General features: G+C 39.9%; 1 protein-coding gene across 2 annotated transcripts in view; it reads right to left on the bottom strand.

Annotated features, from left to right (window-relative positions):
- tmem255a (transmembrane protein 255A) overlaps positions 1-27,095 on the bottom strand; it is a 36,295-nt gene that overhangs the window by 8,861 nt on the left and 339 nt on the right. The window contains exons 2-8 of one of the 2 annotated variants that reach the window (XM_051657885.1): positions 26,531-26,673; positions 25,919-25,981; positions 23,295-23,384; positions 23,149-23,214; positions 22,931-23,019; positions 22,665-22,736; positions 20,602-20,764 (exon numbers count right to left, since the gene is read on the bottom strand). In XM_051657885.1, the coding sequence (XP_051513845.1) occupies positions 20,602-20,764; positions 22,665-22,736; positions 22,931-23,019; positions 23,149-23,214; positions 23,295-23,384; positions 25,919-25,981; positions 26,531-26,673 (686 nt within the window). The remainder of the gene's footprint in view (positions 1-20,601; positions 20,765-22,664; positions 22,737-22,930; positions 23,020-23,148; positions 23,215-23,294; positions 23,385-25,918; positions 25,982-26,530; positions 26,674-27,095) is intronic. The other variant, XM_051657886.1, reaches the window with a different exon arrangement.

Below are 27,095 nucleotides of genomic sequence, written 5' to 3'. Positions count from 1 at the left end.
TTCAGAGTAATTGCATTGGTAAAGGTTACTGTAGAAATTAGCACAGAAATGTGCAATTTCTTGTGCATTATTAGGGACTGTCCCATCATCATTCAGGGTTTCAATTAGTTCGGTTTTTAAGCGACTTTTTTCTAATCTGAAAAAATATGCTGAATTGCATTTTCCCGTCTCCACCCATTTTTGTCTTGATCTTATATAGGTACCCTGTGCTCTATAAGTATAGATCTCATCTAATTTACACTGCAGGTTAGCATACTCAAGCTTATCAGTTTCAGAAAGCAGCTCAGGGGATTTAAGAGAGAAGGTTGCAATTTTAGAAACCACCTTATTTTCCTCCGCTCTTTTAAGTTTAGCTAAATTATTACCAAATTTTCTAAAATACTTACATATTTCAAATTTTAACAGTTCCCATTGGCAACAATAAGAATTCAGTACTAAAGCTCTACTCCAATGATGCTCTATTAGTAAGATAATATTCTTTTTGACATATTCAAATTGGAGAAGAGAGTTGTTGAGTTTCCAATAAGAAGGAGTTGAACTGGAATTAAGGGATGCAGAAAGACTAACCCTAAGAGAGGTAGCTCTATGATCTGTAAGAGGTGTAGCATGAATATTGACTGAGTTGAAGCTATCTGCCAGGCTTTGGGAGATAAGCCATTAATCTATTCGAGACTGCTTAGAATGGTACTTGCTGCTCCAAGTATAGAGTCTCTGCTGTGGGTATGTTACTCTCCAGATATCAACAAGGCTAAACCATGTCATAAAAGCATCCATAATTGGATTTGTAGAGATAGTTCTAGGGGGAAATCTATCCAAATCACTGTTTAACATCATATTAAAATCCCCACCAAAAATAAGTAAAGCATTGGGATATTTATTTAACCAGTGCTGTATACTGTCACTTATCTCATCCAGTAAATTTGAGTTTTCTTGAGAATAATTATATCTGTAAATATTTAAGAGAATTAAGGTGGCCTGACCTAATAAAACCACTAACAAATTTTTCAGAATAGTAACACCTGCAGATCGCTCTGTGCCATGAGATATCCAAACATCGCTGCCCCACTGGGATTTCCAAAATTTAGTATCGTCCTGAGTGGAATGGGTTTCTTGAAAAAAACAAAAGTCTGACCCGTGCTTCTTAACAAACAAAAAAAGTGCTTTGCGCTTCACATTGTTTCTTAGTCCTCTGGCACTGAGAGAAATGAACGTAAACGACATTAATAAATAAACGACAACAAACAGTTATGAACAGGTATCAAAACAAAGGCATAAAGTCAAAATTGACTAAAAGATCAAAATAAAAATCAAAGAAGCAGAGCTCAAATGACTGTTGCTAAAGTCTGGAAGCTCAGCTGTAATACGTGGTGTTCTTAGGGGCTGTGAAGATGGCTAATGATTACCATCTTAGAAAAACAAAAATCAAACACGGCACTGTTAATGGAGTTCACGATAATATCTCCACTCCGTCAATAAACGCACAGGCTCCAATGTAATATGCCGTTTTCCCTGCAGCCCTTTCACTTGAGGCCACAGATGCCTCCGTATCTCCCGGTCTGTTGAAGTCAGATCCTCAGCAATGTGCAGTACATTATCATTAAGAAACTGCGATTTTTTGGCAGCATTCCACAAGGCATTGTGGACAACCCGTGAGGTAAACTGCATGATGATGGTGCGAGGTTTCACGTTGTCACCTCTTTTCCAGAGCCAATGCACAGTGTCAATAACATCAGGGAACTTGCTTTTGGCCTCAGGATAAGTCTCACCGCAGATTTGAATGACCGTGGATCTGATGTCTTCCTTGTGTGTCTCGGGTATCCCAAATAATCTCAAGTCCCACTGACGAGAGTACCTCTCCAGATCAGCAATGCGTGTTTCACATGTGCCCGCAAGGCGCTCTTGAGTTTTAAGCCTGTCATCAAAGTCTTTCGCATTCTTCTTCAAATCTTGTACTTCGGCACACACAAAGTCTATTGTTTGTTTTAGAGCTTCTATCTTGATAGCATTAGTGCTAATCATTCCCTCTAGCACATCAGACCGAGAATTAATCAGTGAGGAGAGTGTAATGACGGCAGAATCAGACAGTTCATCTGAGTTAGGGACTTTGCCTTTCTTTTGAGCCGGTGTCTTGCTTGGGGTGACAGGGAGCTGAGTCACAGAAAAATCTGTTTCGTTTCCAACAGGAGAGGCATAATCGTGGACAGCCATACTAGCATCGACAACACAGTCCGATTGCTCTTTGCGCTTTTCCGTCTTTGGCATGTTTGCAGCGCTATTAGTTGAATGCACAAATGTCTGAGACAGCAATTGTAACTAGATAATATTCAGAAACAGCTAGTTTTTTGAGAGTTTTAATTTGGTCAGGAGCTCTGAAAAGTTCGACTTAGCAAGGCGCCATCTTGGAAGCCACCCTATATATATATATAAGCAATATCACACGAGCAAGAGTGCGATATGGCCCTACATCAGCACTATATTACCTACGGCACAGCAGTACTGATTTAGGGCCATATAGCACAATTGCGAGTGTGATATTGCTTATATACAACAGTTCAATGAACAAGTAAATTAAAAAAAATTAGGAAAAACTCAATACGGTCATAAAAACGCATTTGTGCATGGAACTACTTTCTTACATGACGGATCAGAATCTGCCGTTGCTGGTTCAAACCAAATGATGCGTCCAAGCCTTCCTTAGTAATTCAAAAATGTCACTTCAGAAATAGTATCAGGGCTTGTGCTGTTTCTGACAAGTTATTGGATAAACAAGGATGGATGTGTGTGTGTGTGTGTGTGTGAGTGAGTGAGAGAGAGAGAGAGAGAGACGGAGCGTGTGCGATCACCTGTTGCCACTCCCAAGCAGAGATGATGTCAGCTTTCTGAAGATTAGCTTTCTCAGTGGTAAAATAGCCGTCCAAGCTGGTGCTCAAGAGTCATTCACTATAGAAACCACAATGTCCTCCGCCATTTTAAACAGTATGTATCCAATGTGGAAACTCCAGTAAGAGGTAGGCGCCTTGAGTTCTGTAATCAATCAGTCTGTTGTGTCTCTCAGCTGTGATGAGCCGTAATGCTGAAGTTGTTATTTTAAAGCCGTTTAAAGCTATTTCCTAGCTTTAGTAGTGTAGTAATACAAGCAAGCATGAGTGCTGTTGTATGTAAACAGTGCCTGAGGCGGATTCACTTCATGTCACCGACTCATATTACACACAAAAATGATCTTTTGCCACCACCTGCTGGCTAACATATGTAATGTAAAAAAAAAAAAAAAAAAAAAAAAAAAAAAGGACAAACAGTAACTCTCATCACATCTGCACTGCTCTTACACTTTAGTTTAGAACGGCACGAACACAAGCGGAGTGATACACACACAGTGAAGCCTCTGAGTGCTGATGGTGTCAGACCATCAGTGCTCATGGAACGTCTCTCGTCCAATCAGATTCGAGGACCGGAACTAACTGTTGTGTATATATATATATATATATATATATATATATATATATATATATATACACACACAGGTGCATCTCAATAAATTAGAATGTCGTGGAAAAGTTCATTTATTTCAGTAATTCAACTCAAATTGTGAAACTCGTGTATTAAATAAATTCAATGCACACAGACTGAAGTAGTTTAAGTCTTTGGTTCTTTTAATTGTGATGATTTTGGCTCACATTTAACAAAAACCCACCAATTCACTATCTCAAAAAATTAGAATATGATGACATGCCAATCAGCTAATCAACTCAAAACACCTGCAAAGGTTTCCTGAGCCTTCAAAATGGTCTCTCAGTTTGGTTCACTAGGCTACACAATCATGGGGAAGACTGCTGATCTGACAGTTGTCCAGAAGATAATCATTGACACCCTTCACAAGGAGGGTAAGCCACAAACATTCATTGCCAAAGAAGCTGGCTGTTCACAGAGTGCTGTATCCAAGCATGTTAACAGAAAGTTGAGTGGAAGGAAAAAGTGTGGAAGAAAAAGATGCACAACCAACCGAGAGAACCGCAGCCTTATGATTGTCAAGCAAAATCGATTCAAGAATTTGGGTGAACTTCACAAGGAATGGACTGAGGCTGGGGTCAAGGCATCAAGAGCCACCACACACAGACGTGTCAAGGAATTTGGCTACAGTTGTCGTATTCCTCTTGTTAAGCCACTCCTGAACCACAGACAACGTCAGAGGCGTCTTACCTGGGCTAAGGAGAAGAAGAACTGGACTGTTGTCCAGTGGTCCAAAGTCCTCTTTTCAGATGAGAGCAAGTTTTGTATTTAATTTGGAAACCAAGGTCCTAGAGTCTGGAGGAAGGGTGGAGAAGCTCATAGCCCAAGTTGCTTGAAGTCCAGTGTTAAGTTTCCACAGTCTGTTATGATTTGGGGTGCAATGTCATCTGCTGGTGTTGGTCCATTGTGTTTTTTGAAAACCAAAGTCACTGCACCCGTTTACCAAGACATTTTGGAGCACTTCATGCTTCCTTCTGCTGACCAGCTTTTTAAAGATGCTGATTTCATTTTCCAGCAGGATTTGGCACCTGCCCACACTGCCAAAAGCACCAAAAGTTGGTTAAATGACCATGGTGTTGGTGTGCTTGACTGGCCAGCAAACTCACCAGACCTGAACCCCATAGAGAATCTATGGGGTATTGTCAAGAGGAAAATGAGAAACAAGAGACCAAAAAATGCAGATGAGCTGAAGGCCACTGTCAAAGAAACCTGGGCTTCCACACCACCTCAGCAGTGCCACAAAATGATCACCTCCATGCCACGCCGAATTGAGGCAGTAATTAAAGCAAAAGGAGCCCCTACCAAGTATTGAGTACATATACAGTAAATGAACATACTTTCCAGAAGGCCAACAATTCACTAAAAATGTTTTTTTTATTGGCCTTATGATGTATTCTAATTTTTTGAGATAGTGAATTGGTGGGTTTTTGTTAAATGTGAGCCAAAATCATCACAATTAAAAGAACCAAAGACTTAAACTACTTCAGTCTGTGTGCATTGCATTTATTTAATACACGAGTTTCACAATTTGAGTTGAATTACTGAAATAAATGAACTTTTCCACGACATTCTAATTTATTGAGATGCACCTGTATATATATCAGAATCAGCTTTATTGCCAAGTATGCTTACACATACAAGGAATTTGTCTTGGTGACAGGAGCTTCCAGTGTACAACAATACAAAAACAGCAACAAGACATAGATAATAATAAAAAATAGTTATACACATACGTACATACACACACACACACATATATATATATAAAACTGGATTGCTCATGACATCATATCAGTTAAGCCACTGCGCCGCCATATTACTATGCCCAAACATTCCAATGTCCCTATTGATTTCATCTCATCTCAGCGAGTAAACATTAGTCATTTGATCACAGATTGTATATCTGAAATCTGCATGTACATCCCTACAATGCAAACGTCCTACACATGTAACTATTTAGTTATTTAAAGTTGGGACTTCTTCCTGTTTCTTGAAAGCCCGAGCAAGTTGTATATCTAATACTGTATATCTACTGTATATAAAACAGTGTTCACCTCTAACAAACTTCATCGGCAAACAGATCAGCTGAATGTAAACAAGTTCACTGAAACTGAGGTAAGATACAAACAGACATTTTCAGACTTATTTATTGTGATAATCGAAGTGTTTGTTCAGTTACTTTTTTATGTTTTTATTAAAAAGTGCCTTTTTCTCACGGTCAATTGAATAAGAGTGCGCAATCTCTCTCTCCCTCTATCACACGCAGTGGGCGCTGAGATTGAGGGAGACAAACAAAGCAATACAGTGCTGCCAACTAGTTTCAATGGAAAGTAGCTTAAGCCTGCTCGAAAAGTCGCTAAATGTTGCTAGATGACGTTATACGCTAATTAGCATATTCGTGACACTGCATTTTGCATAGTGTCCGCCCTTTACATGTGTTTGCTTCTCTGTGCTTACCGTACATACTGTAATACCCTATTAATATCTAATGTCAATATCTATCAATCACTCTGAGAGAAAGTTAGAAACGACAGAAACTTTCTTGTCATTTCTCTCACACAGCGTTCAGCCATAACAAACCACTATGTGCATATTTACAAAAAAACTATGAGCATATTTACAAAAAAAAAAAAAAACTATGTACATGTTTACAAAAATAAACTATGTGCATATTTACAAAAAAAAACTATGAGGTGTGCCTCCGAGTCCAGCAGGAAAGCAAGACCACGCGCTCGTGGGGCAGTAATGGCAACTTTCTTCTACAGAAGGTAGCTAAGGTTTGTCCTAAAAGTCGCTAAAGAGGTCTGAAAAGTCGCTAAATCTAGCGAAAAAGTCTCTAAGTTGGCAACACTGAAAGCAAAGCTGGTTAAATTTAAACTGATACGGGTTTGACTGGAGGACAATGAAATTTCCTACTTACATTACAACTTGTGGACAGTTTTCCCTCATCCTTTGGCAGGTGGATGCTTTGACATCGCGATCTGCATATATCTTCTCCCTCATAACGAATATTAGCCATAACAAGCAAATCAAACATTAAACATGATCGCCACTAGAGGGCGAAATGCATCTGTTGTATCCACAGGTCGGAGACGGTGAAATGGGGGTGTTTTCGCCTGTCAGTCATTGATGCTCTATGACAGTTTAAGCATACAAAGATGGCCACTCGAACACTTCCGGTGGCTTCACCTCCTTCTGGCAGTTTAACAATGCATCAGCGATCCAGTTCTTTTTTTGTGTGTTTAACATTTTTTATTGATTCATACATCCTCTACACCTCTCTCTCCACTGTCCCTCCCCGAGAGCCCTCCAAAAAAGACAGATACTTGCCCCATTTCTCCACAAACAGGTCTAAATTCCCCAGTCTTCTGGATGCCCCCTCCTCAAAAGCTGCAACCCTGCCCATCTCCGAACACCACTCCTGAAATGGGGGCGCTCCAGCCGACTTCCAACTCCTTAAAATTATCTGTCTGGCAATCATAATACTAGTTAGAACCCAGTTTTTTATGTGCTTATTCTTCATATTAATGACCACCCCATCACCTAAAATACAGAGTCTGGGGCAAAAGAAAATTTGAGAGCCCAATACCTCACACATAAAACTCTGAATCTTCAACCAAAATTCTTGGATCTTAACACATCCACAAAAAACATGGGTTGTGTCTCTGTCTTCTGATTGACATCACCAGCAGGTGGGTGTGTCTTTAAGACCAAGCTTATGCAATCTAGAGGGGGTCCAATAGACTCTATGTAAAATCTTGAATTGCATAAGGCGAAACCTGCATTTCTAGATGCAGACTTGATGTTATTTAGAATCCTAGACCACACTCCCTCCTCCAATACCAAGTTTAGATCTTTCTCCCATAATCTCTTTAGAGAATTTAAAGTTCTGTTGCCCAGACTCTGAATTAGCAGGGAGTAATACACTGATGCCTCATGACCTTTTCCAAAAGCAGTAATCACCACTCCCAGAGTATCTTGCTTTAAAGGGTGTAAACTACTCCCAAAAACAGTACAGAGCAGGTGGCGCAGTTGCAAACACTCACAGAACTGAGACCAGGGAATCCCAAAAAGCCAAACCAAATTTTGAAAGGATCTCAACACTCCACTCTCATATAGGTCACTGAGTGTAGTAACCCCCCTCACAATCCACTCTGACCAGCAAAAAGGGGACTTGTTGATACATAATTTGGGGTTCAGCCATATGCTCGAGGCAACATTTAAATAAATGTCCAAATTAAACACTCTGGACACTTTTGTCCACACCGAGTGCAAATGCGTGACAATGGGGTATAACTTAACTTCTCCAATTAGTTTGATAGAAAGGTTTTGCAATAGCGAAATAGGGGCAAGAACTTCCTGTTCAATACAAAACCAAGGAGGGGCTCTCTCAGGTGGAAGAGACCAATGAGCCAAATATCTGAGACCGAATGCTTAATAATAAAACAAAATCTTGGGTAGGCCTAGCCCACCTTTGTCAATCGGCTTATGTAACTTATTGAAATGTAATCTGGGATGCTTACCATTCCAAATGAAGGACGCTATGCTATCAAATTGTTTGAAATAAGAGAGGGGGACATCTACAGGGAAAGATTTTAGCAGGTAGATAATTTTAGAATACAATTCATTTTAATAACATTAACCTTCCCAATCATAGATAAATGTAATGAAGCCCACCTGCCCACATCGCTCGAAAACCTTTTTATTAAAGGGTCAAAATTAACTCTAACTAAATCAGACAAATTTGCTGGGAATAAAATGCCCAAATACTTAATGCCCTGTTTGGGCCACTGAGAGGCGCCCGGCTGAAAAGCCGTTACTGGGCAGTACGCTGTTAGAGCCAAAGCTTCGGATTTACACCAATTGACTCTGTATCCTGAGAATTTAGAAAAGATTAAAATAATCTGAAATTAATCCATTTGTTTGTACCGCTGCTACCGGGTGTCTATAAAGTAACTTAATCCATCCAATAAAAGTATTCCCGAACATGTATATTTCCAAAATCTTAAAAAGATAATCCCATTCTACCATATCAAATGCCTTTTCGGCATCAAGTGAGATGGCAGCGACTGGAGTCTGATCATTCGCCACTGACCACATGATATTGATGAAACGCCTAATGTTATCAGAAGAGCTGCGGACCTGAATAAACCCCACCTGATCTATATGTATAAGAGATGTCATAACTTTACTCAATCAGTTAGCCAGAATGTTTGACAATATTTTAACGTCTAGCTGGATCAGGGAAATTGGACGGTAACTTTTACACTCGCTTGGATCTTTGTCTTTTTTAAGTATCAGACTGATCTGGGCTTGTGTCATGGTTGGCGGAAGCTTTCCATTCTTTAATGATTCCGTATAAACTTCTAGCAAAAGTGGAGCCAATTCTTTAGCATAAGATCTCAAAGATTCAGCAGCAAAGCCATCTGGCCCCGGAGACTTGCCTGTAGGCAAGGCCTTAATTACCTCGCCAAGCTCCTCCAAGTTTATCTCAGAATCAAGATAATTTTTTTGCTCAGTTGTCAGCATAGGGAGTTCTAATGGTTCCACAAAGTTTCTAATATCTTCATCAGAAGATGTGGAACTATGAAGATCAAGATAGAATTCTTTAAAAGCATTATTAATATCAATGGCCGAGGTAAATATTTCACCACCAGCAGATTTCACTGAGGGAATGGTAGAAAAAGACTCTCTCTGCTTTATATATCTAGCCAGAAGCTTCCCTGCTTAGTCCCCAACTCAAAGTATGACTGTCTTGTCCTGAGTAGCCAAAACTCCACCTTTCGCAACAAAATAGTATTATATCTGTATTTCAACCGGGTCAATTCTCTGAGGCCATCAGACGACATTCGGCGTTTCAGCTCTGCCTAAGCACTTTTAATATTTCCTTCCAACTCCACAAGTTCTCGTGCTTTGGATTTTTTGATGAATGAGGCATACTGTATGATCCGACCCCTAAGAACCGCCTTAAGTGCCTCCCAAGCCACGCCCACAGAGGATACCGAGGACCAGTTGGTCTGCATATAAACACTGATTTCAGTCTTTAACATTTATTGGAAATCAGGATTTTGCAAAAGGGACACATTAAGGCGGCAACTATATGATTTATTTTTCTCTATATGTGGCAACACCTCTAAACTCGCCAGGGCGTGATCTGAGACTAAGATATTTCCAGTTGAGCAATCAACAACAGATGAAATGAGGGATTTGGATATAAAAAAAAATCTATTCAAGAATAAATCTTATGGACTGATGAAAAAAATGTATAGTCTCTACCAGATGGGTTCAAAAGTCTCCAAATATCTGTAAGACCAAGATTTTTACACATCCTGTGAAGTGTCAACGTTGCTCTAGGGGGCTTACACACTTTTGCTTCACTATGATCAAGGACTGAGTCCATCAAAAGATTAAAGTCTCCTCCCAAAATTATATCACGAGGGGTGCCAGTGGCTTGCAACATCCCTTCAAGATCTATAAAAAAGCTCTGATCATCAGCGTTAGGTGCGTAAATATTAGCCAAAATCAGACTTTGCCCCTGAATTTCTGCTAAAACAATAATAACTCTTCTTAATTTATAATTAAACTGTTTGAAAAATTTGAATTGTAAAAGTTTATTTACCAATATAATGACTCCCTTGCTCTTACTTGAGCCAACACTGAAGAAAACATGTCCACCCCATATCTTCCCAAATTTTTCAGCTTCCTGCAGGGAAAGATGTGTTTCTTGAAGAAACACTATATCATATTTCTTACGTTTAAGAAATAACTTTCCTTCTTTTTATGGGGTGCCCCAACCCATTCACATTCCATGTGGAGAGAGATAGTTTCCATGTGGAGAGAGATAGTACACTCTTATTAACATTTGACATTTTGATATAATAGAAAAAATTAATTGTGTGCCAAAAACAAAATTATGAAGATCATATTTCAACAATAAAACCCTGAACATCCCCCCCGACAAAACAAACAGGAAAAAAGAAAAACATACGTATTAACCCCACACACGAAAGCGCCAACCGGCGTCAATCCCTTTAAACTCAAAGAGTCTATGTACACCTACGAGAGCCCCCGCAACAACTTTGCCATCGGATTGCTCAATTTTGCCTAACAAATTTGTAAGGCAAAATTACATAACATCAAATATTTTGTAAAACAAACCCCAGCCAATAGGCAGAATAAACACAAAGAACGTGTAGACTCATTCACAGAACTGTCTCAAAGGTGTGTTCCTTCACAAAACAAATTCCAGCCGATATAAAGCCGTTCAGTTTCCTGGGACAGACAAACAAATCTTCAGTGAGCCAGCTGATGAGTGCAGCAGATGACATAATCATTCCAATGACCCACGAAAATACTCCACAAATCATACTGAGCCAACAGGAGGCATATGCACAAGGAACTGACAGATTCATCCATAACTGTCCCGAAGTAATGTTATTTAACAAAACAAGCTCCAACCGCTAGGCGGAACCAGCACAAAGGGAAACGAAACACGCATCCCATTTCCTTGGATGGTCAAGAGTCAATTCACTCGGAGGCCGCATATAAGTATATCCCATGATTTACACAGTCCGCCAACTTTATAAAAGACACCCTTTGTGCGGGCATGTAGATATTATGCGGTCATCCGTAGTGTCTATTCTCAATCTGCCCGGGAACTTTATTGTAAAAGTGATCTTCCGTCAATGCAAAAGTTTCTTTAAGGAAAAGTGTTAATCCACAAAACAAAACAAACTCCAACCACTCGGCAGAGCCAACGCAAAAAGAAACAAAAATGGCACCCAACTTCCTCCGAAAGCCAGAGTATGTACTTTGAGTCAATCCACTCACAAGAAAAACATCCAATGGTTACTCACCCATTGTTTCAATAAAGGACATTGCCTGATTGGGACATGTAAATACTTTACTGCCGTCCTTGGTGTTTATTCTCAGTCTGGCTGGAAACATCAGAGCAAAAGTGTGGGAACAAGAAAATATTGTAATTCTTCCAAGAAAGTTTTCCTTTGCTCCTCGCCTGGTGCAACATGAGATCTTTATCGGATGATTTCAAAAATTTGGCCAGAATCGATCGGGGCCTTCCTCCCTCAGCGGATCTATGAGCCAGGTCTCTGTGAGCTTGCTCGATTTCCAGCATGTGGCCAGTTATGTCGAGCATACTCGGGAAAAGCTCATCTAGGAATTTCACCATATCTCTGCCCTCCTCATGCTCAGGAATTCCAACAATTCGAATGTTAATCCTGCGGCTTCTATTCTCAAGATCTTCAAGCTTTTCAAGAACACGTTCCAAATCAACTTTGGTCGCGAGCGGATTAGCGGTTAATTCCCTCTCTGATGACTCCAAATAATCGATTCGTTTTTCAACATCTGTCACTCTTGTGACTAGCTCATTTTTTTCCATCGCCGTAATCGATCGCCATATTACAGCGAGATCCTCCAAGTCCACAAGTACCTTCGTCAGCATCACCGACATGTTGGACAGTTGACGCTGGATCTCCTGCCGCGCCATTCCAAATCGAGTCCCCGGTCCACAGGCCTGTCTGGGCTTTCATCTTGCACCCGTAAGTGTCTTTTAATGTCTCCAGAGCCCAAGGATATCGACTTCTTTGCCATGTTAACCTCAAACAGCAAATGTGTAACTGGGTGTATCGAATTTCACCGGATTATATAATGAAAATAATTTTAAAAATTAGCAAAGTGCGCAGAGCTGTCTCTCACATGTCTGCCCTTCGCATGGCGTCACTCTTATTCGGAATCATTAAAGAATGGAAAGCTTCCGCCAACCATGACGCAAGCCCGGATCAGTCTGATTCTTAAAAAAGACAAAGATCCAAGCGAGTGTAAGAGTTACCATCCAATTTCCCTGATCCAACTAGATGTAAAAATTTTGGCTAAAATTTTGGCTAACCGATTATGTAAAGTTATGACATCTCTTATACATATAGATCAGGTGGGGTTTATTCGGGGTCACAGCTCTTCTGATAACATTAGACGTTTCATCAGTATCATGTGGTCAGTGACGAATGATCAGACTCCGGTCGCTGCCATCTCACTTGATGCCGAAAAGGCGCATTTGATATGGTAGAATGGGATTATCTTTTTAAGATTTTGGAAATGTATGGGTTCGGGAGTACGTTTATTGGTTGGATCAAGTTACTTTATAGACACCCAGTAGCGGCGGTACAAACAAATGGATTAATTTCAGATTATTTTACTCTGAATAGGGGCACCCAGCAAGGCTGCCCTCTTTCCCCATTATTGTTCTGTCTTACCCTGGAACCATTAGCAGCCGCGATAAGAAAAGAGGATGATATTCCAGGGGTGATGGCGGGAGGCGTGGCACATAAGCGTCTACTTTAAGCAGATGATATTTTGTTATTCATCTCTGACCCCACTAGATATATGCCTTGCCTCCACACAATTATTAATTCCTTTTCCAAGTTCTCAGGATACAAAGTCAGTTGGTCTAACTCCAAAGCTTTGGCTTTGACAGCGTACTGTCCAGTAGCAGCCTTCCAGCCAGGCGCCTTCCAGTGGCCCAAACAGGGCATTAAGTATTTGGGTATTTTATTCCCAACAAATTTGTCTGATTTAGTTAGAGTTAATTTTGACCCTTTAATAAAAAGGATTTCGAGCAATGTAGACAGGTGGGCTTCATTACATTTATCTATGATTGGGAAGGTTAATGTTATTAAAATAAACTGTATTCCAAAATTTAACTACCTGCTACAGTCTCTCCCGGTAGATGTCCCCCTCTCTTATTTCAAGCAATTTGAGAGAATAGCGAAGTCTTTTATGTGGAGTGGCAAACGCACCAGATTACATTTTAGTAAACTACACAGGCCGATTGACAAAGGTGGGCTAGGCCTACCTAAGATTTTGTTTTATTATTATGTGTTCAATCTCAGACATTTGGCTCATTGGTCACTTCCAGCTGAAAGAGCCCCTCCCTGGTTCTGCATTGAACAAGAAGTTCTTGCCCCTATTTTGCCATTGCAAATCCTTTCTGCCAATCTAACCAGAGAAGTTAAATCACACCCCGTTATTTCACATTTGAACTCAGTATGGACAAAAGTGTCCAGAGTGTTAAATTCTGATATTTATTTAAATGTTGCCTCGAGCCTATGGCTAAACCCCAAACTATGCATTAATAAGTCCCCTTTTTGTTGGTCAGAGTGGATTGCGAGGGGGGTTAATACACTCAGTGATCTTTATGAGAGTGGTGTGATGAGATCCTTTTGAAAATTTGGTTCAATATTTTGGGATCCCCAGATCTCAGTTTTTTAGGTATCTTCAGCTACGCCACTTGCTCTGTACTATTTTTGGGAATAGCATACACCCCCCTAAAGCAGCAGATACTCTAGGAGAGGTGATTTCTGCTTTTGGAAAAGGTCATGAGGCATCAGTGTATTACTCCCTGCTAATTCAGTGTCTGGGAGACGGAGTTTCAACCACTCTCAAGAGATTATGGGAGAAAGATTTAAACTTAGAATTGGTGGAGGGAGCATGGGCTAGGATTTTAAAAAACATAAAAACTGCATCTAGAGATGCAAGGGTGCACCTTATACAATTCAAGATTTTACATCGGTTCTATTGGACCCCCTCTGAATTGTATAGGCTTGGTCTTAAAGACACACCCACCTGCTGGCGATGCCAATCAGCGGATGGAGATATAACCCATGTCTTTTGGGGGTGTGTTGAAATTCAAAAGTTTTGGTTAAAGGTGCAGAGTCTGGTGTACGATGTGTTAGGCATTCAGGTATCATTCTGCCGCAGACTCTGTATCTTGGGTGATGGGTGGTCATTGACATTGAAAGTAGACACATAAAGAGTTGGATCTTGACTGGTGTCATGATCGCAAGGCAGATCATTTCGAGGGGCTGGAGGTTGGCTGGAGCGCCCTCTTTTCAGGAGTGGTGCTCGGAGATGGGAAGGGTGGCGGCCTTTGAGGAAGTAACATTCAGAGGAACAGGGAGGTATAAAGTGTTCATGGAGAAATGGGGCGGATATTTGCCATTTGTGGATATGTGGTTATTGTTGTTGAGTTTATCTGTTTATTTATTTATTTTATTTTTTGTGCATGTGTGTGTCTGTGTCATTTGGGACCACTGTTATGTTGTTGGGATTAGGGTGGGATTGGGAGGGGTAATAGCTGGGGTTAAGTTTGATTCTATGTATATATGTTTTGTCTTATGAGTTACATATATGTGAATCAATAAAAATTGTTAATCGAAAAAAATAATAATAATCTTTTAAACCCCGGCCAAATTGTTCCCAGAATTAGTGGATGGGTGAGATGGGAATTAACCACGGCCTCCACTCTATGCTTTACCCCCGAAATTGAATGATGGTGGTCACTACCGGATATTTGTGAACATCTCCGTGCACACACCTCACCATCACCTTGTGTTTTGCACCCAAAGCCCCATCATGAACCAAGCCGTGGTGGATCGAAGTTTGATTACAGCCCCGAATCCACCAGGGCTTGTTATGTACACCCCTTAATTTTTACCGGTATCCTGTGCGTCCCTGCTCGACTGGGGGCAGACTGTAGCATGTCGGGGACCCGAATCCACGTCTCCACCTCCATTACTGGACACCGGTCTTGGACGCGACTCGGCTCACTCCGACAGACTGGCCCAGGCTTCCCGGTTGCACCCGTGGCGGTGGAGACATCAGTGCAAAAGCAATCTTCTGTTGATGTAAGAGTTTCTTGCATTCCTTGAGTCAATGTCTTCCAACTTTTCCCAGATGCACTGCAAATCTGCCTTGGTCGCTAGTGGATTAGCAGCTAATTCCCTCTCCGATGACTCCAGATAATCGATCTGTTTCTCAACATCCGACAATCTTGTAACCAACTCAGAGAATTTCGCCTCCATCGGTTCTTTGACATATTTTCTTCATAGAACAGTTATGAAACAAAGTGTATCGAATCTCACCGGTTTAGGACACAAAAAGAATGAAAAACTAGCAAAGTGCGCAGAGCTCGCTGTTCACACGTCTGACTCTCGCATGGCGTCACGCAACTCCTGCCAGCGATCCAATTCTATATATATCAATGGGGGGGACTCGATTTCTCATAACACCGCCAAATGTGACAAAGTTCCGCTGTCATTGACCGCAATGCAAATATCTAGAAGGATAATAAGACCAGAATTTAGTGATATGGTCTTATAAACTATCACACAACCACAGGATGTGCAGCAGAATTAAATGCCAATGTTGGATAATTTTCTAACATCAGCATTTATAGTAAAAGAGAAAGTAGATCATTCACTTGTTGCTGTGTGTTTTATTGAAGCGACAATAATAAAATCTGCTTCTTACTTTACTGAGAGTGTGACGATGCCGTGTTTCTTGTCTCCATATTCATATTTTTATCAGCGAAACCTCTAATGATGCGTTTATTTATTTATTTCCAAACGCAATGTTTCATAAGCCATGCTGAATGCAAGATCTGTGTGTCTATATACACCGTAAAAAAGTGGAAATATTCTCTGACAAAAAAATGAGAGAATAATGCGTTTATTATTTTGCCAAAATAAAACAAGATGCAGTTTTAAGGCAAATAAAGTTAAAGCAACATTATCCCAGCGGCTTTCTGCTCCCTTTCTACCTCTCTCTTTCTCTCTCTCTCCTTGTTGTGTAAGTTTGCAGTAGCTGTTATTACAGACTGAGCTGAGCATTTCAGCGCCTGATCTCTCATTTATTCAGCGGGGTAAAGTTGGTTTGAAGTTCGTTATTCATTGGACATTCGGTTACTCTTACCCGCGCTCTCTGCAAGTGATAAACGTACAAAGTTTTAATTTACACTCTTAGGTTAAAGAGTATATAACTGTACTATACGGGCATAAAACATCATACTCAGAACAGACAACGAATGCTGTAGCTGCAGAATTATGCCTGTAACCATTTAATTGCCTAACGTTCGTAAGGGACCGTCTGAAAAATCCACCCATTAAGTTAAACATTACAGCATTCAACTATTTTAGAAAAAAATAAAAATAAAAAAAAGATAACCAAAATGCTTTTTACACATTCCAGAAGTTGTAGTAAGTTCCCAGTGGATGGACAGACTTACTACATGTGAGATTTTTACAGCAAGTCCAATTATATGAATACAGTCCTCGATTATTTTTGAAAGAACTTCACCAAAATGTTTTTTTTCCACATACCAAAAGTTGTAGTAACTTACCAGTGGATAGAATGACTTACTACAATTGAGATTTTTACATTAACTCATTAATTATACAGTTGTGCTCAAAAGTTTGCATACCCTTGGAGAATTGGTAATATATGTACCATTTTTAAAGAAAACATGAGTGAGCAGGCAAAACACATTTATTTTATTTCTTATGGGATTCATCTTCAGCTGTAGCATATCCAGAATGGCACAATCATAAAACAAAACATGGCAACAAAAAAAAAATGTAATGACCCCTGTTCAAAAAGCTGCATACCCTTAGTTCTTAATACTGTGTATTGCCCCCTTTAGCATCAATGACAGCGTGCAGTCTTTTGTAATAGCTGTCTATGAGGCCCCAAATTCTTGCAGGTGGTATAGCTGCCCATTTGTCTTGGCAAAATGCCTCCAGGTCATGCAAATTCTTTGGTCGTCTTGCATGAACCGCACATTTGAGATCTCCCCAGAGTGGCTCGATGATATTATGGTCAGGAGACTGTGATGGCCACTCCAGAACCTTCACCTTTTTCTGCTGTAACCACTGGAGGGTCAACTTGGCCTTGTGCTTAGGGTCATTGTCGTGCTGGAAAGTCCAAGTGCGTCCCATGCACAGCTTTCATGCAGAAGAATGCAAATTGTCTGCCAGTATTTTCTGATAACATGCTGCATTCATCTTGCCATCAATTTTCACAAGATTCCCCATGCCTTTAGAGCTCACACACCCCCAAAACATCAGTGAGCCACCACCATGCTTCACAGTGGGGATGGTATTCTTTTCACTATAGGCCTTGCTGACCCCTCTCCAAACATAGCGCTTATGGTTGTGACCATAAAGCTCTATTTTGGTCTCGTCACTCCAAATTACTGTGTGCCAGAAGCTATGAGGTGTGTCAAGGTGTTGTCGGGCATATTGTAACCGGGCTTTTTTGTGGCATTGGCGCAGTAAAGGCTTCTTTCTGGCAACTCGACCATGCAGCTCATTTTTGTTCAAGTATCGTCGTATTGTGCTCCTTGAAACAACCACACCGTCTTTTTCCAGAGCAGCCTGTATTTCACCTGAGGTTACCTGTGGGCTTTTCTTTGTATCCCGAACAATTCTTCTGGCAGTTGTGGCTGAAATCTTTCTTGGTCTACCTGACCTTGGCTTGGTATCAAGAGATCCCTGAATTTTCCACTTTTAATAAGTGATTGAACAGTACTGACTGGCATTTTCAAGGCTTTGGATATCTTTTTATATCCTTTTCCTTCTTTATAAAGTTCCATTACCTTGTTACGCAGGTCTTTTGGCATTTCTTTTCTGCTCCCCATGGCTCAGTATCTAGCCTGCTCAGTGCATCCACGTGAGAGCTAACAAACTCATTGACTATTTATACACAGACACTAACTGCAATTTAAAAAGCCACAGGTGTGGGAAATTAACCTTCAATTGCCATTTAAACCTGTGTGTGTGTCACCTTGTGTGTCTGTAACAAGGCCAAACATTCAAGGGTATGTAAACCTTTGATCAGGGCCATTTGGGTGATTTCTGTTATCATTATGATTTAAAAAGGAGCCAAACAACTATGTGATAATAAATGGCTTCATATGATCACTATCCTCAAATAAAAGACAGTTTTTTTGCATGATCAGTCATATTTTAAAAAATCTATGCCAAAATTTCATAATTTCTGCCAGGGTATGCACAACTTTTGAGCACAACTGTATATGTACAGTAATAAATTATTTTAGAAAAACAAATCCCCAAAATTCACCAAAATGTTTTTTTTTTTTTTTTCACATAAAAAAAAGTTGTAGTAACTTCCCAGTGGATAGAAGGACTTACTACATGTGAGACTTTTACATTAAGTCCAATTATATTAATATAGTATTCAATTATTTTTGAAACCAAAATGCTTTTTTCACATTCCAAGAGTTGTAGAAAGTTCCCAGTCGATAGACAGACTTACTACAGGTGATTTTTACAGTAAGTACGATAATATGAATACAGTGGTCAGTTATGTTTTAAAAAATAAATAAAAAAATACAGAAATTCACCTAAATGACAGAAGCTAAAGGCTAGGCTTCCAGGTAACCTGGTCTCATAGAGGAGCATGCCCAGGGAGGTTAAGGGTGTATAAGGATTAGACTGTTCTTTCATTGTTTGTAAGAAAAACACTCCAGCCATAGAGGTGTTGTTCCACGTAACAAGCATAAACAAACACTATACTGTATATAAAAACATTAAACTCAACCCAGGCTCAAAAGTGACCTTGCACAAGTGGGCATACATCCTTTAAAATTTGCAAATGTCATTTAAGATTAATTTTGGTGTTTCTTTTTTTCTTTAATTGAATACTGCATTTGTTTAATTGCAAGTGCTGGGAAATCTAACCTGTAGTAAATAAGTCTATCCACTGGGAACTTACTACAACCATTGGAATGTGAAAAAAGCATTTTGGTTATTTTTTTTTTTTTCTAAAATGATTTATGACTGTACACATATTATAAAACTTACTGTAAGAATCTCACCTGTTGTAAGTCATTCTATTCACTGGGAAGGTACTACAACTTTTGGAATGTGAAAAAACATTTTGGGGAATTATTTCTAAAATAATCGAATACTGTACTCAAATTATTAAACTTACTGTAAAAAGCTCACCTATAGTAAGTCTGTCTATCCACTGGGAAGTTACTACAACATCTGGAATGTGAAAAACATTTTGGGGAATTTTTTCTAAAATAATTTATTACTGTGCACAAATGATAGGACGTACAGTTGTAATCATACCTGTAGTAAGTCAGTCTGTCCAATAGAAGCTTACTAAAACATTTGGAATATGAAAAAAGTGTTTTGTTGAATTGTGGGGATTTTTTTTCTAAAATAATTTATTACTGTACCCATATGATGAGGCATACTGTAATAATCTAACCTGTAGTAAGTCAGTCTGTCCAATTGCAGCTTATTACAACCTTTAGAATGTGAAAATAACATTTTGGTGTTTTTTTCCTAAAATAATGTATTATTGTACTCATATGATGAAGCATACTGTAATAATCTCATCTGTAGTAAGTCAGTAAGCCCCAATAGCAGTGTTTTTCAGGATAGAACATGCAAGTTTAGCACAGTGTTTGGAGTTTTCAGACAGTCCCTTAAACACCATAAGCGAATATCCAAGGAATATCGAACTTGCAACCAACTTTACCTCACTTATTCATTCTGCCTGTGCTACAGCGTGTGATAACATGGTTGCAAAATGCGATAAACGGTACAACTATGCGTTACAAACCAAGGTGTTCATGAAAAGAATAATGAATGGTAATAATATGATCACATGTATTGCCAGCCTGCAATATAGGGCAGTATAAATTAGCATTTTGTATCTCTAAAATGGCTGGAGGTGGCTAATACAGAAAAAGGTCCACATTCAAGGTTGATAATGGCAGCGCCCTAATTACGCTGAAAAATAAGGTGGATGGGGGGTGGGGGGAGGGGGTTTGAAATCAGGAGGCAAACGAGGAGGGCAGGTGGGGCCAATTTACAAATAACAAGGCAAACGAGGGTCGGGGGTCAAGACAAGAGACACAAGGAGAAAAACACACACAAGACCAAAACCAAAACAAAGACAGATGACAGGATCCGACAATAAATAAAAACTCAACAAGAGTATTGGGAACCTGACACCTTTCACAGAACTATTATACTGTAGGCTTATGTAGTGTAGTTATAGAAAAAAAAACTAATCTGTATCATCTAGGCATATTCTCTCCAGAGATGAAAATAAGCACTGGTAATCTGAGAAGCTCATTTCCCAAATGCCCACCTATAACATCTCCCAGCCCACCCTAACAAAGCTGGCAAGAGCCAGGCCTGTCTGTCTGTCTGTCTGTCTGTCTACATCATACAAAAAGTGTTTTGCTGTGCATTTCAAGCTTACCATGTCCTTGAAGCCCCCCAGGACTGCTGCTGTGATGATGCCCAGAAACAGAGCAACAATGTTGAGGATAGTAGCAGACCACAGCAGGTGGTAAAGGTGCACAACATCCTGGCAGCTCCGCACCTCTGTGTACTCATGGTACCCACCTCGCAGCTCCACTCGACTACATTGGTTAAGAGAGAGTGCAAAGAAAAGAGTTATTGCAAAAGATTAATAAAAGGAAACAGAAACACATTGGTGACAGGCAGAGCAACAAAAAAAACGGTAAAGCATGACATGAGAAACAGAGGTTCATGCAATAAAATAGAACAAAAACTTTTGCATACCAGTGCACATCACTTTTAAGAAGAGCATGAAATGGATAAATAAACTCAGCAAAAAAAGAAACGTCCTCTCACTTTCAACTGCTTTTATTTTCAGAAAATGTATCATGTATAAATATTTGTATGAACATAAAAAGATTCAACAACTAAGACATAAACTTAACAAGTTTCACAGACATGTGACTAACAGAAATGGAATAATGTGTCCCTGAACAAAGGGGTGGGGGGGGGGGGGTCAAAATCAAAAGTAACTGTCAGTATCTGGTGTGGCCACCAGCTGCATTGAATCTCCTCCTCATGGACTGCACCAGATTTGCCAGTTCTTGCTGTGAGATGTTACCCCACTCTTCCACCAAGGCACTTGCAAGTTCCCGGACATTTCTGGGGGGAATGGCCCTAGCCCTCACCCTCCGATCCGACAGGTCCCAGATGTGCTCAATGGGATTGAGATCCAGGCTGGCTGTATGAACGAGCAGTATGGCTGGTGGCATTGTCATGCTGGAGGGTCATGTCAGGATGAGCCTGCAGGAGGGGTACCACATGAGGGAGGAGGATGTCTTCCCTGTAACGCACAGCATTGAGATTGCCTGCAATGACAACAAGCTCAGTCCGATGATGCTGTGACACACTGCCCCAGATCATGACGGACCCTCCTCCTCCAAATCATTCCCGCTCCAGAGTACAGGCCTCGGTGTAACGTGCATTCCTTCGACGATAAACACGAGTCTGACCATCACCCCTGGTGAGACAAAACCCCGACTCGTCAGTGAAAAGCACTTTTTGCCTTTCCAGTCTGGCCCAGCGAAGGTGGGTTTGTGCCCATATGCGACGTTGTTGCTGATGATGTCTGGTAAGGACCTGCCTTACAACAGGCCTACAAGCCCTCAGTCCAACCTCTCTCAGCCTATTACGGACAGTCTGAGCACTGATGGAGGGATTGTGCATTCCTGGTGTAACTCAGGCAGTTATTGTTGCTATCCTGTACCTATACCGCAGGTGTGATATTCGGATGTACTGATCCTGTGCAGGTGTTGTTACACATAGTCTGCCACTGCGAGGACGATCAGCTGTCCTTTCTGTGTCACTGTAGCGCTGTCTTAGACGTCTCACAGTACAGACATTGCAATTTATTGCCCTGGCCACATCTGCATTCCTCATGCCTCCATGCAGCATTCCTAAGGCATGTTCACGCAGATGAGCAGGGACCCTGGGCATCTTTCTATTGGTGTTTTTCAGAGTTAGTAGAAAGGTCTCTTTAGTGTCTTAAGTTTTTTATAACTGTGACAGTAATTGCCTACCATCTGTAAGCTGTTAGTGTCTTAATGACCGTTCCACAGGTGCATGTTCATTAATTGTTTATGGTTCATTAAACAAGCATCGGAAAACATTGTTTAAACCCTTTAAAATAAAGATCTGTAAAGTTATTTGAATTTTTACAAAATGATCTTTAAAATACAGCGTCCTAAAAAAGAGACATTTCTTTTTTTGCTGAGTTTATATCCAATACCCTTTGTTAAACCCACTGTCTACTGTGCTTAACTCTTAAACTAAACTGTTGCTGCCTCTTTCCTCACCTCTGAAAGAGGAACCAGAGAATGGAAAATAAAGTTTTCTTTCATTTCATCAGTTATGTAACTGTACGTTAGGTACAGTAACTGTACACAGCCACACTCAGTAGTTTAGCAACAACAAATAATGGGCTGTGAATGACCGTGAGGGACTAAAAGTGGAAAGACCTACTTCCAAATCATGGAGGATTTCCTAAATTTTTTCAAAACATCTTTATTCTGAAGTCCCATAAGAGGATGCTCTCTGAAACATAAATAAACACAAATGTTCTTTCGAACAGAGCTGAATTTTGGGGGGGGGAAGCACACACCATACAAGCAAATATAAACCATAACTTAAACAAGGTCAAACAAAGATAGCAGTTTTTTCAGATCTGCCCTTTTTGCAGAAGATATTAGAGGGAGTAATCCAAATGGGATTTGTTCAAACACACATACTTGCCACAGTTGTAAAGGTCACAGCAGTAGCAGGTGTTGCTCTTCACACGCAGGTTACAGGAGACCCGAGATGCAGTTTGACAGTGGACCTGTGGGACAGATGTGCATTCTGAAAGATCTCAATATATAGTTCATGCAGGGTGTTCCTTTCCTTTAAATTCAAAGGAAATGGGTTACTATAAGTTAAAGAGAGTACTTCAAGGTAGCGACCGACTCACATCTAAATCAAATGAGGTTCCACTGGAATAATATTCACATCGGCCAGCATATAGAGGTCTGAGGTCCTTTGAAACAAAAAATATAGAGCTTCAACAGCAATTAATATCTTTGAACATGCATTGATACATGGTATGGAAGAACTTACTATATGTCTTGCAGCAAAGACTCCGTCCACAATAGCACAACAGAAGGCAGCCACCACACCAAAGCTGATGAAGACAATGGAGGCCACCAGCTGTAAGCAAAACAGCAAGGTCAACTGCTCAACAGGCTGCACAGGACTACTTATGCACCTGCTCTGATAGCTCAATACATGTGTAATCACACTTGGGGCACTATGCCTATATAAGATTTCCTGACTAATGTCTACAGCCACAGACTGAACTTGTGTCTAACATGTAGATGTGTTTGTCAGGGGACTTAGTGTGGTCTGGTCAGATCTTTTCAGGGAGTGCTTTCCCTGCCTTTTCACCACCTCCCATAGGATTTAGATACATGTTGCTCCATCCTGTCTGCAATCCAAGGCACTTTGCAGCTAAGAGGCCTTGGTGTTATGCATTGTAAACACTCAAAAAAAAAAAATTGTTGGCTGAACTTGATTCAGTCATGGACAGTGGTTCCATATGTTTGAAAAAAAAAAAATAGTTTCCCACTTAAATTAAAATTACCATGTAATTTCAACTTAAATATATAAATACAGGGAACCTAACTGAATCAAGTACATCCAACAAAATGTAACATGTCAAAATAACTCAAACTCAAAAAATTCAAAAAACTTTTTTACTGATATGCTAGCTAGTGACAGGAAATGCTAGCATGCTAAATACATGCTGGTGGGAAGCACTACTGAGTGCAACTTGTGTTGCTTCTCAATCAGAAGGCTGCAGCCTAGTTAGGCTGGATGTCTCGGCTGCCACGTCATTAAGCACTGTCAAAGGCCATCTCAATGGTGAGGACACTTGGAAGGCAGCCTCGTTTCGCAGCCTTTGTTCAGATTATTTGGAAGGATGTGTCAGGTGCATCCTTCGTGGCCTTCAATCACCCACAATCCTTTGCACAATTCAGATTTTTTTTTAAAGAAAATACTGGAAAACAAATCAAATGGATGTGCACCCTCCTGGTGGCTTCCTCCATTTCTACAACTATTTCGGAATTTTCACACCGTGACCACGGGGGTGAAAACCTTTATAACGTAGCCATGCGGACTTACTAGACTTTCTCATTCATAGTGCTGAATGCTGAGGAGGAGCCTAGCCTGCAGCCTCAGAAGGACTGGTTTAGGAAGGACACAGCCTTACTAGGCTGCTGCCTTTCATTTGTGAAGCACTCTTGGTCACTATGCTATCATTTGTACAGCAATTGCTCAATGGATAAAGCAATATCTAGAATATTTAATATGTATTTGTCCTCAACCTAGGCTCAAGCTCCACTCTTCACCATGACAGTAACCCCCAAGTCTCACAAGTCTCCTTCTTTTACATTCATATTTATGCACAAAGACATAAAATAACACTTAATTTTAACATTTACTCTCCCTGTTGAGTCCCATGCAAAGCATGCTGGGAACTAGAAATCCTCTGCCCAGTTTCAGTTAACCACACAAAGAATATTCATGTTGTCCTAATGCAAATGTATTAAATTTACTCAGTTAATACAAGTTCTCTTGGTTTCATTAATTTTTTAAATAATATATACATGGGAGGATTGAGTAAAACTGACGATAGTGAAAGTTTTCATTAAAAAAATTTTTTTTTTGCTGTCCATATTTGATAAATGGCCATTTCATGTTTCATTCTTTACATATATTATATAAATAAATACATATGTTAAAATGTTGAAATCTTTCCTGAATACTCAAAAGTCCACTAGTGAAAATATTTCAATTTTGCATTTTTCTAATTTAATAAAAAAAAAAAAAATAATAATTACAAATAATATGATCAGAATAGAAATTTTTGTAAAAACCTGACTTGAATTTTAGAATATCTTAATATTTGGTCCCTGTTTGCTTTAATTATAGCTCAAGTTGGCATGGACTTTGAATGTTGTGCAAAACCTGATATTCTATGTTATCCCAGCATAATTTCAGAATGTTCCAAAGAAGGAAATCTGACCGTTTGTAAAAGTTAACATGATCATTGTCACAAACAAGCCTGCACTTGATCAGTGACCTTTAAATAATGCCGAATCTTAAATATTTATTCTTCATTTTGCCTCATATCTTTTCCATGGTTAAAATTGTTCAAAATCCTTAAACATTCTGTTTATTTCCAGATTTAAATGATTTCAGATTTTCATTGTGGGCTCAGACATTTGGCCCACTGTGTTTATATTCTAATCATTTACAATCCAAGGGTGGAATGTGTATCCTGGATTTGACCAGCAATAAGTGTCCCTGTGCATCTATAATCTCGCCTGCCATGCTGTCCTCATGCATTCTTTATTTGGATTGTGGCACCTCCTATTCCCTCTGCACAGCAATGACTTTTGAACATTCCTGCCTGGACATCCATCCCTCTCCCCTTACACTGAGCTATTTCTGGTTGCATCTCACCACAAGCCCTGCACCATGCCCTGCTATCTGAACTAAAACCTGTGAGCCATTTCTGCCATTATGACACCACTAAAAACAAGAAGCTCATTCTTGAAAATGTGTTTGTTAGTACCCTCAAAAGAAAATCTGATTTTGTTTTATAAAAAATGTCAACTGGATAATGGAATGCAAAAGCACAGAAACTGAGATGAGCAGTGTAATGAAAGACTTCTTACCATCTGCCTCTTATTCTCTATTAAATGGGCGCCAATGATTCCGAGAAAGGACCCGAAGCCAAGCTGAAAATGTCACAGGGTGAAACACTGTCACTATAGTTGTGCAAAAAGGCAAACATATTGCAAAGGTCTTAGACACTCAATTAAGATTCCACAAACAAGCTGCTCATTCCCACAAAGCCTTTTGTTTTCCACTCACAGTAGTATTGTTTATTTTATGGTGTGTTGTCAAGGGTCAAGTTAAAAGCTGTAAATGAAAACTGGCCATGTCACTGACTATCATATAGAATTTCAAAACAGCCAATCCCTAAAGAATACCAGTGAACACCTGTTACAAAATGTTCTTGGTTGGTTGTTACTTAAGCTTGCATGCTTCTCTTGGAGTGCGAACAGTACAAGATTTGCTCTTGAATAACGAATGGAATGAGCTTCCTCAAATCTGACACACAGTTATGAGGTAACGGCCATCCTTTACCGCTGTGGTCAGAGTAAATGGGAAAAAATAAACAGCCTTTTCCTCCCCTCAATACTCTTCCCAAACCCATTTATAGACTGACACAATGGTTTGCATTCTGGTCTAAGCGTGGCTATGAACAAAACTGGCATACTTACAATGACTCCTGGATAATAGCCACCAACGGTGATGTTTTGTGTCCTAGTAGTAGCGGCCAGCCCAAAGACCAGGATAAGTATGGACACAATAAGGAGCATCACCGTTACAATGATGGACTTTCTTTTCCTCCTTTTAAATGACCCTGTGAAAGAAAATTAAGTATGAATATGCCACACAACACGCTGTTTCCTTTGCCAACAAATGAATATTCACTCTTTCATTTTAATCACACTAAAATACATACATTTTGGGAAAATCAAGCCTAAAAGTGCTATTTAACGATGTAAACAGATTGCATGTTCATAGCAAAGGCACAGCCACAACCCAGAAACCCAGATAAATGCAGGTGATGTAATATTACGTTTTTCTACAACTGAACAAAACACCATTTTACAATCAAGACAGACCGCATACAAATAATATTCCACATAAGGTTGATTGATAGTGTATATTTTCATATAAGTAATCAATCAATGTTACATTGACATTTGTTGGGTACATGCAGTAATGTAGGTTACGGGACGTTTATTCCTCTTTCCTGCCAGCCTATTGTAATAAGTACGA

Source organism: Myxocyprinus asiaticus, chromosome 27 (assembly GCF_019703515.2).
Source record: "Myxocyprinus asiaticus isolate MX2 ecotype Aquarium Trade chromosome 27, UBuf_Myxa_2, whole genome shotgun sequence".
Taxonomy (NCBI): Eukaryota; Metazoa; Chordata; class Actinopteri; order Cypriniformes; family Catostomidae; genus Myxocyprinus; species Myxocyprinus asiaticus.
The sequence above is the reverse complement of the archived record's forward strand: the minus strand, read 5'-3'. Positions and strand labels throughout refer to the sequence as shown.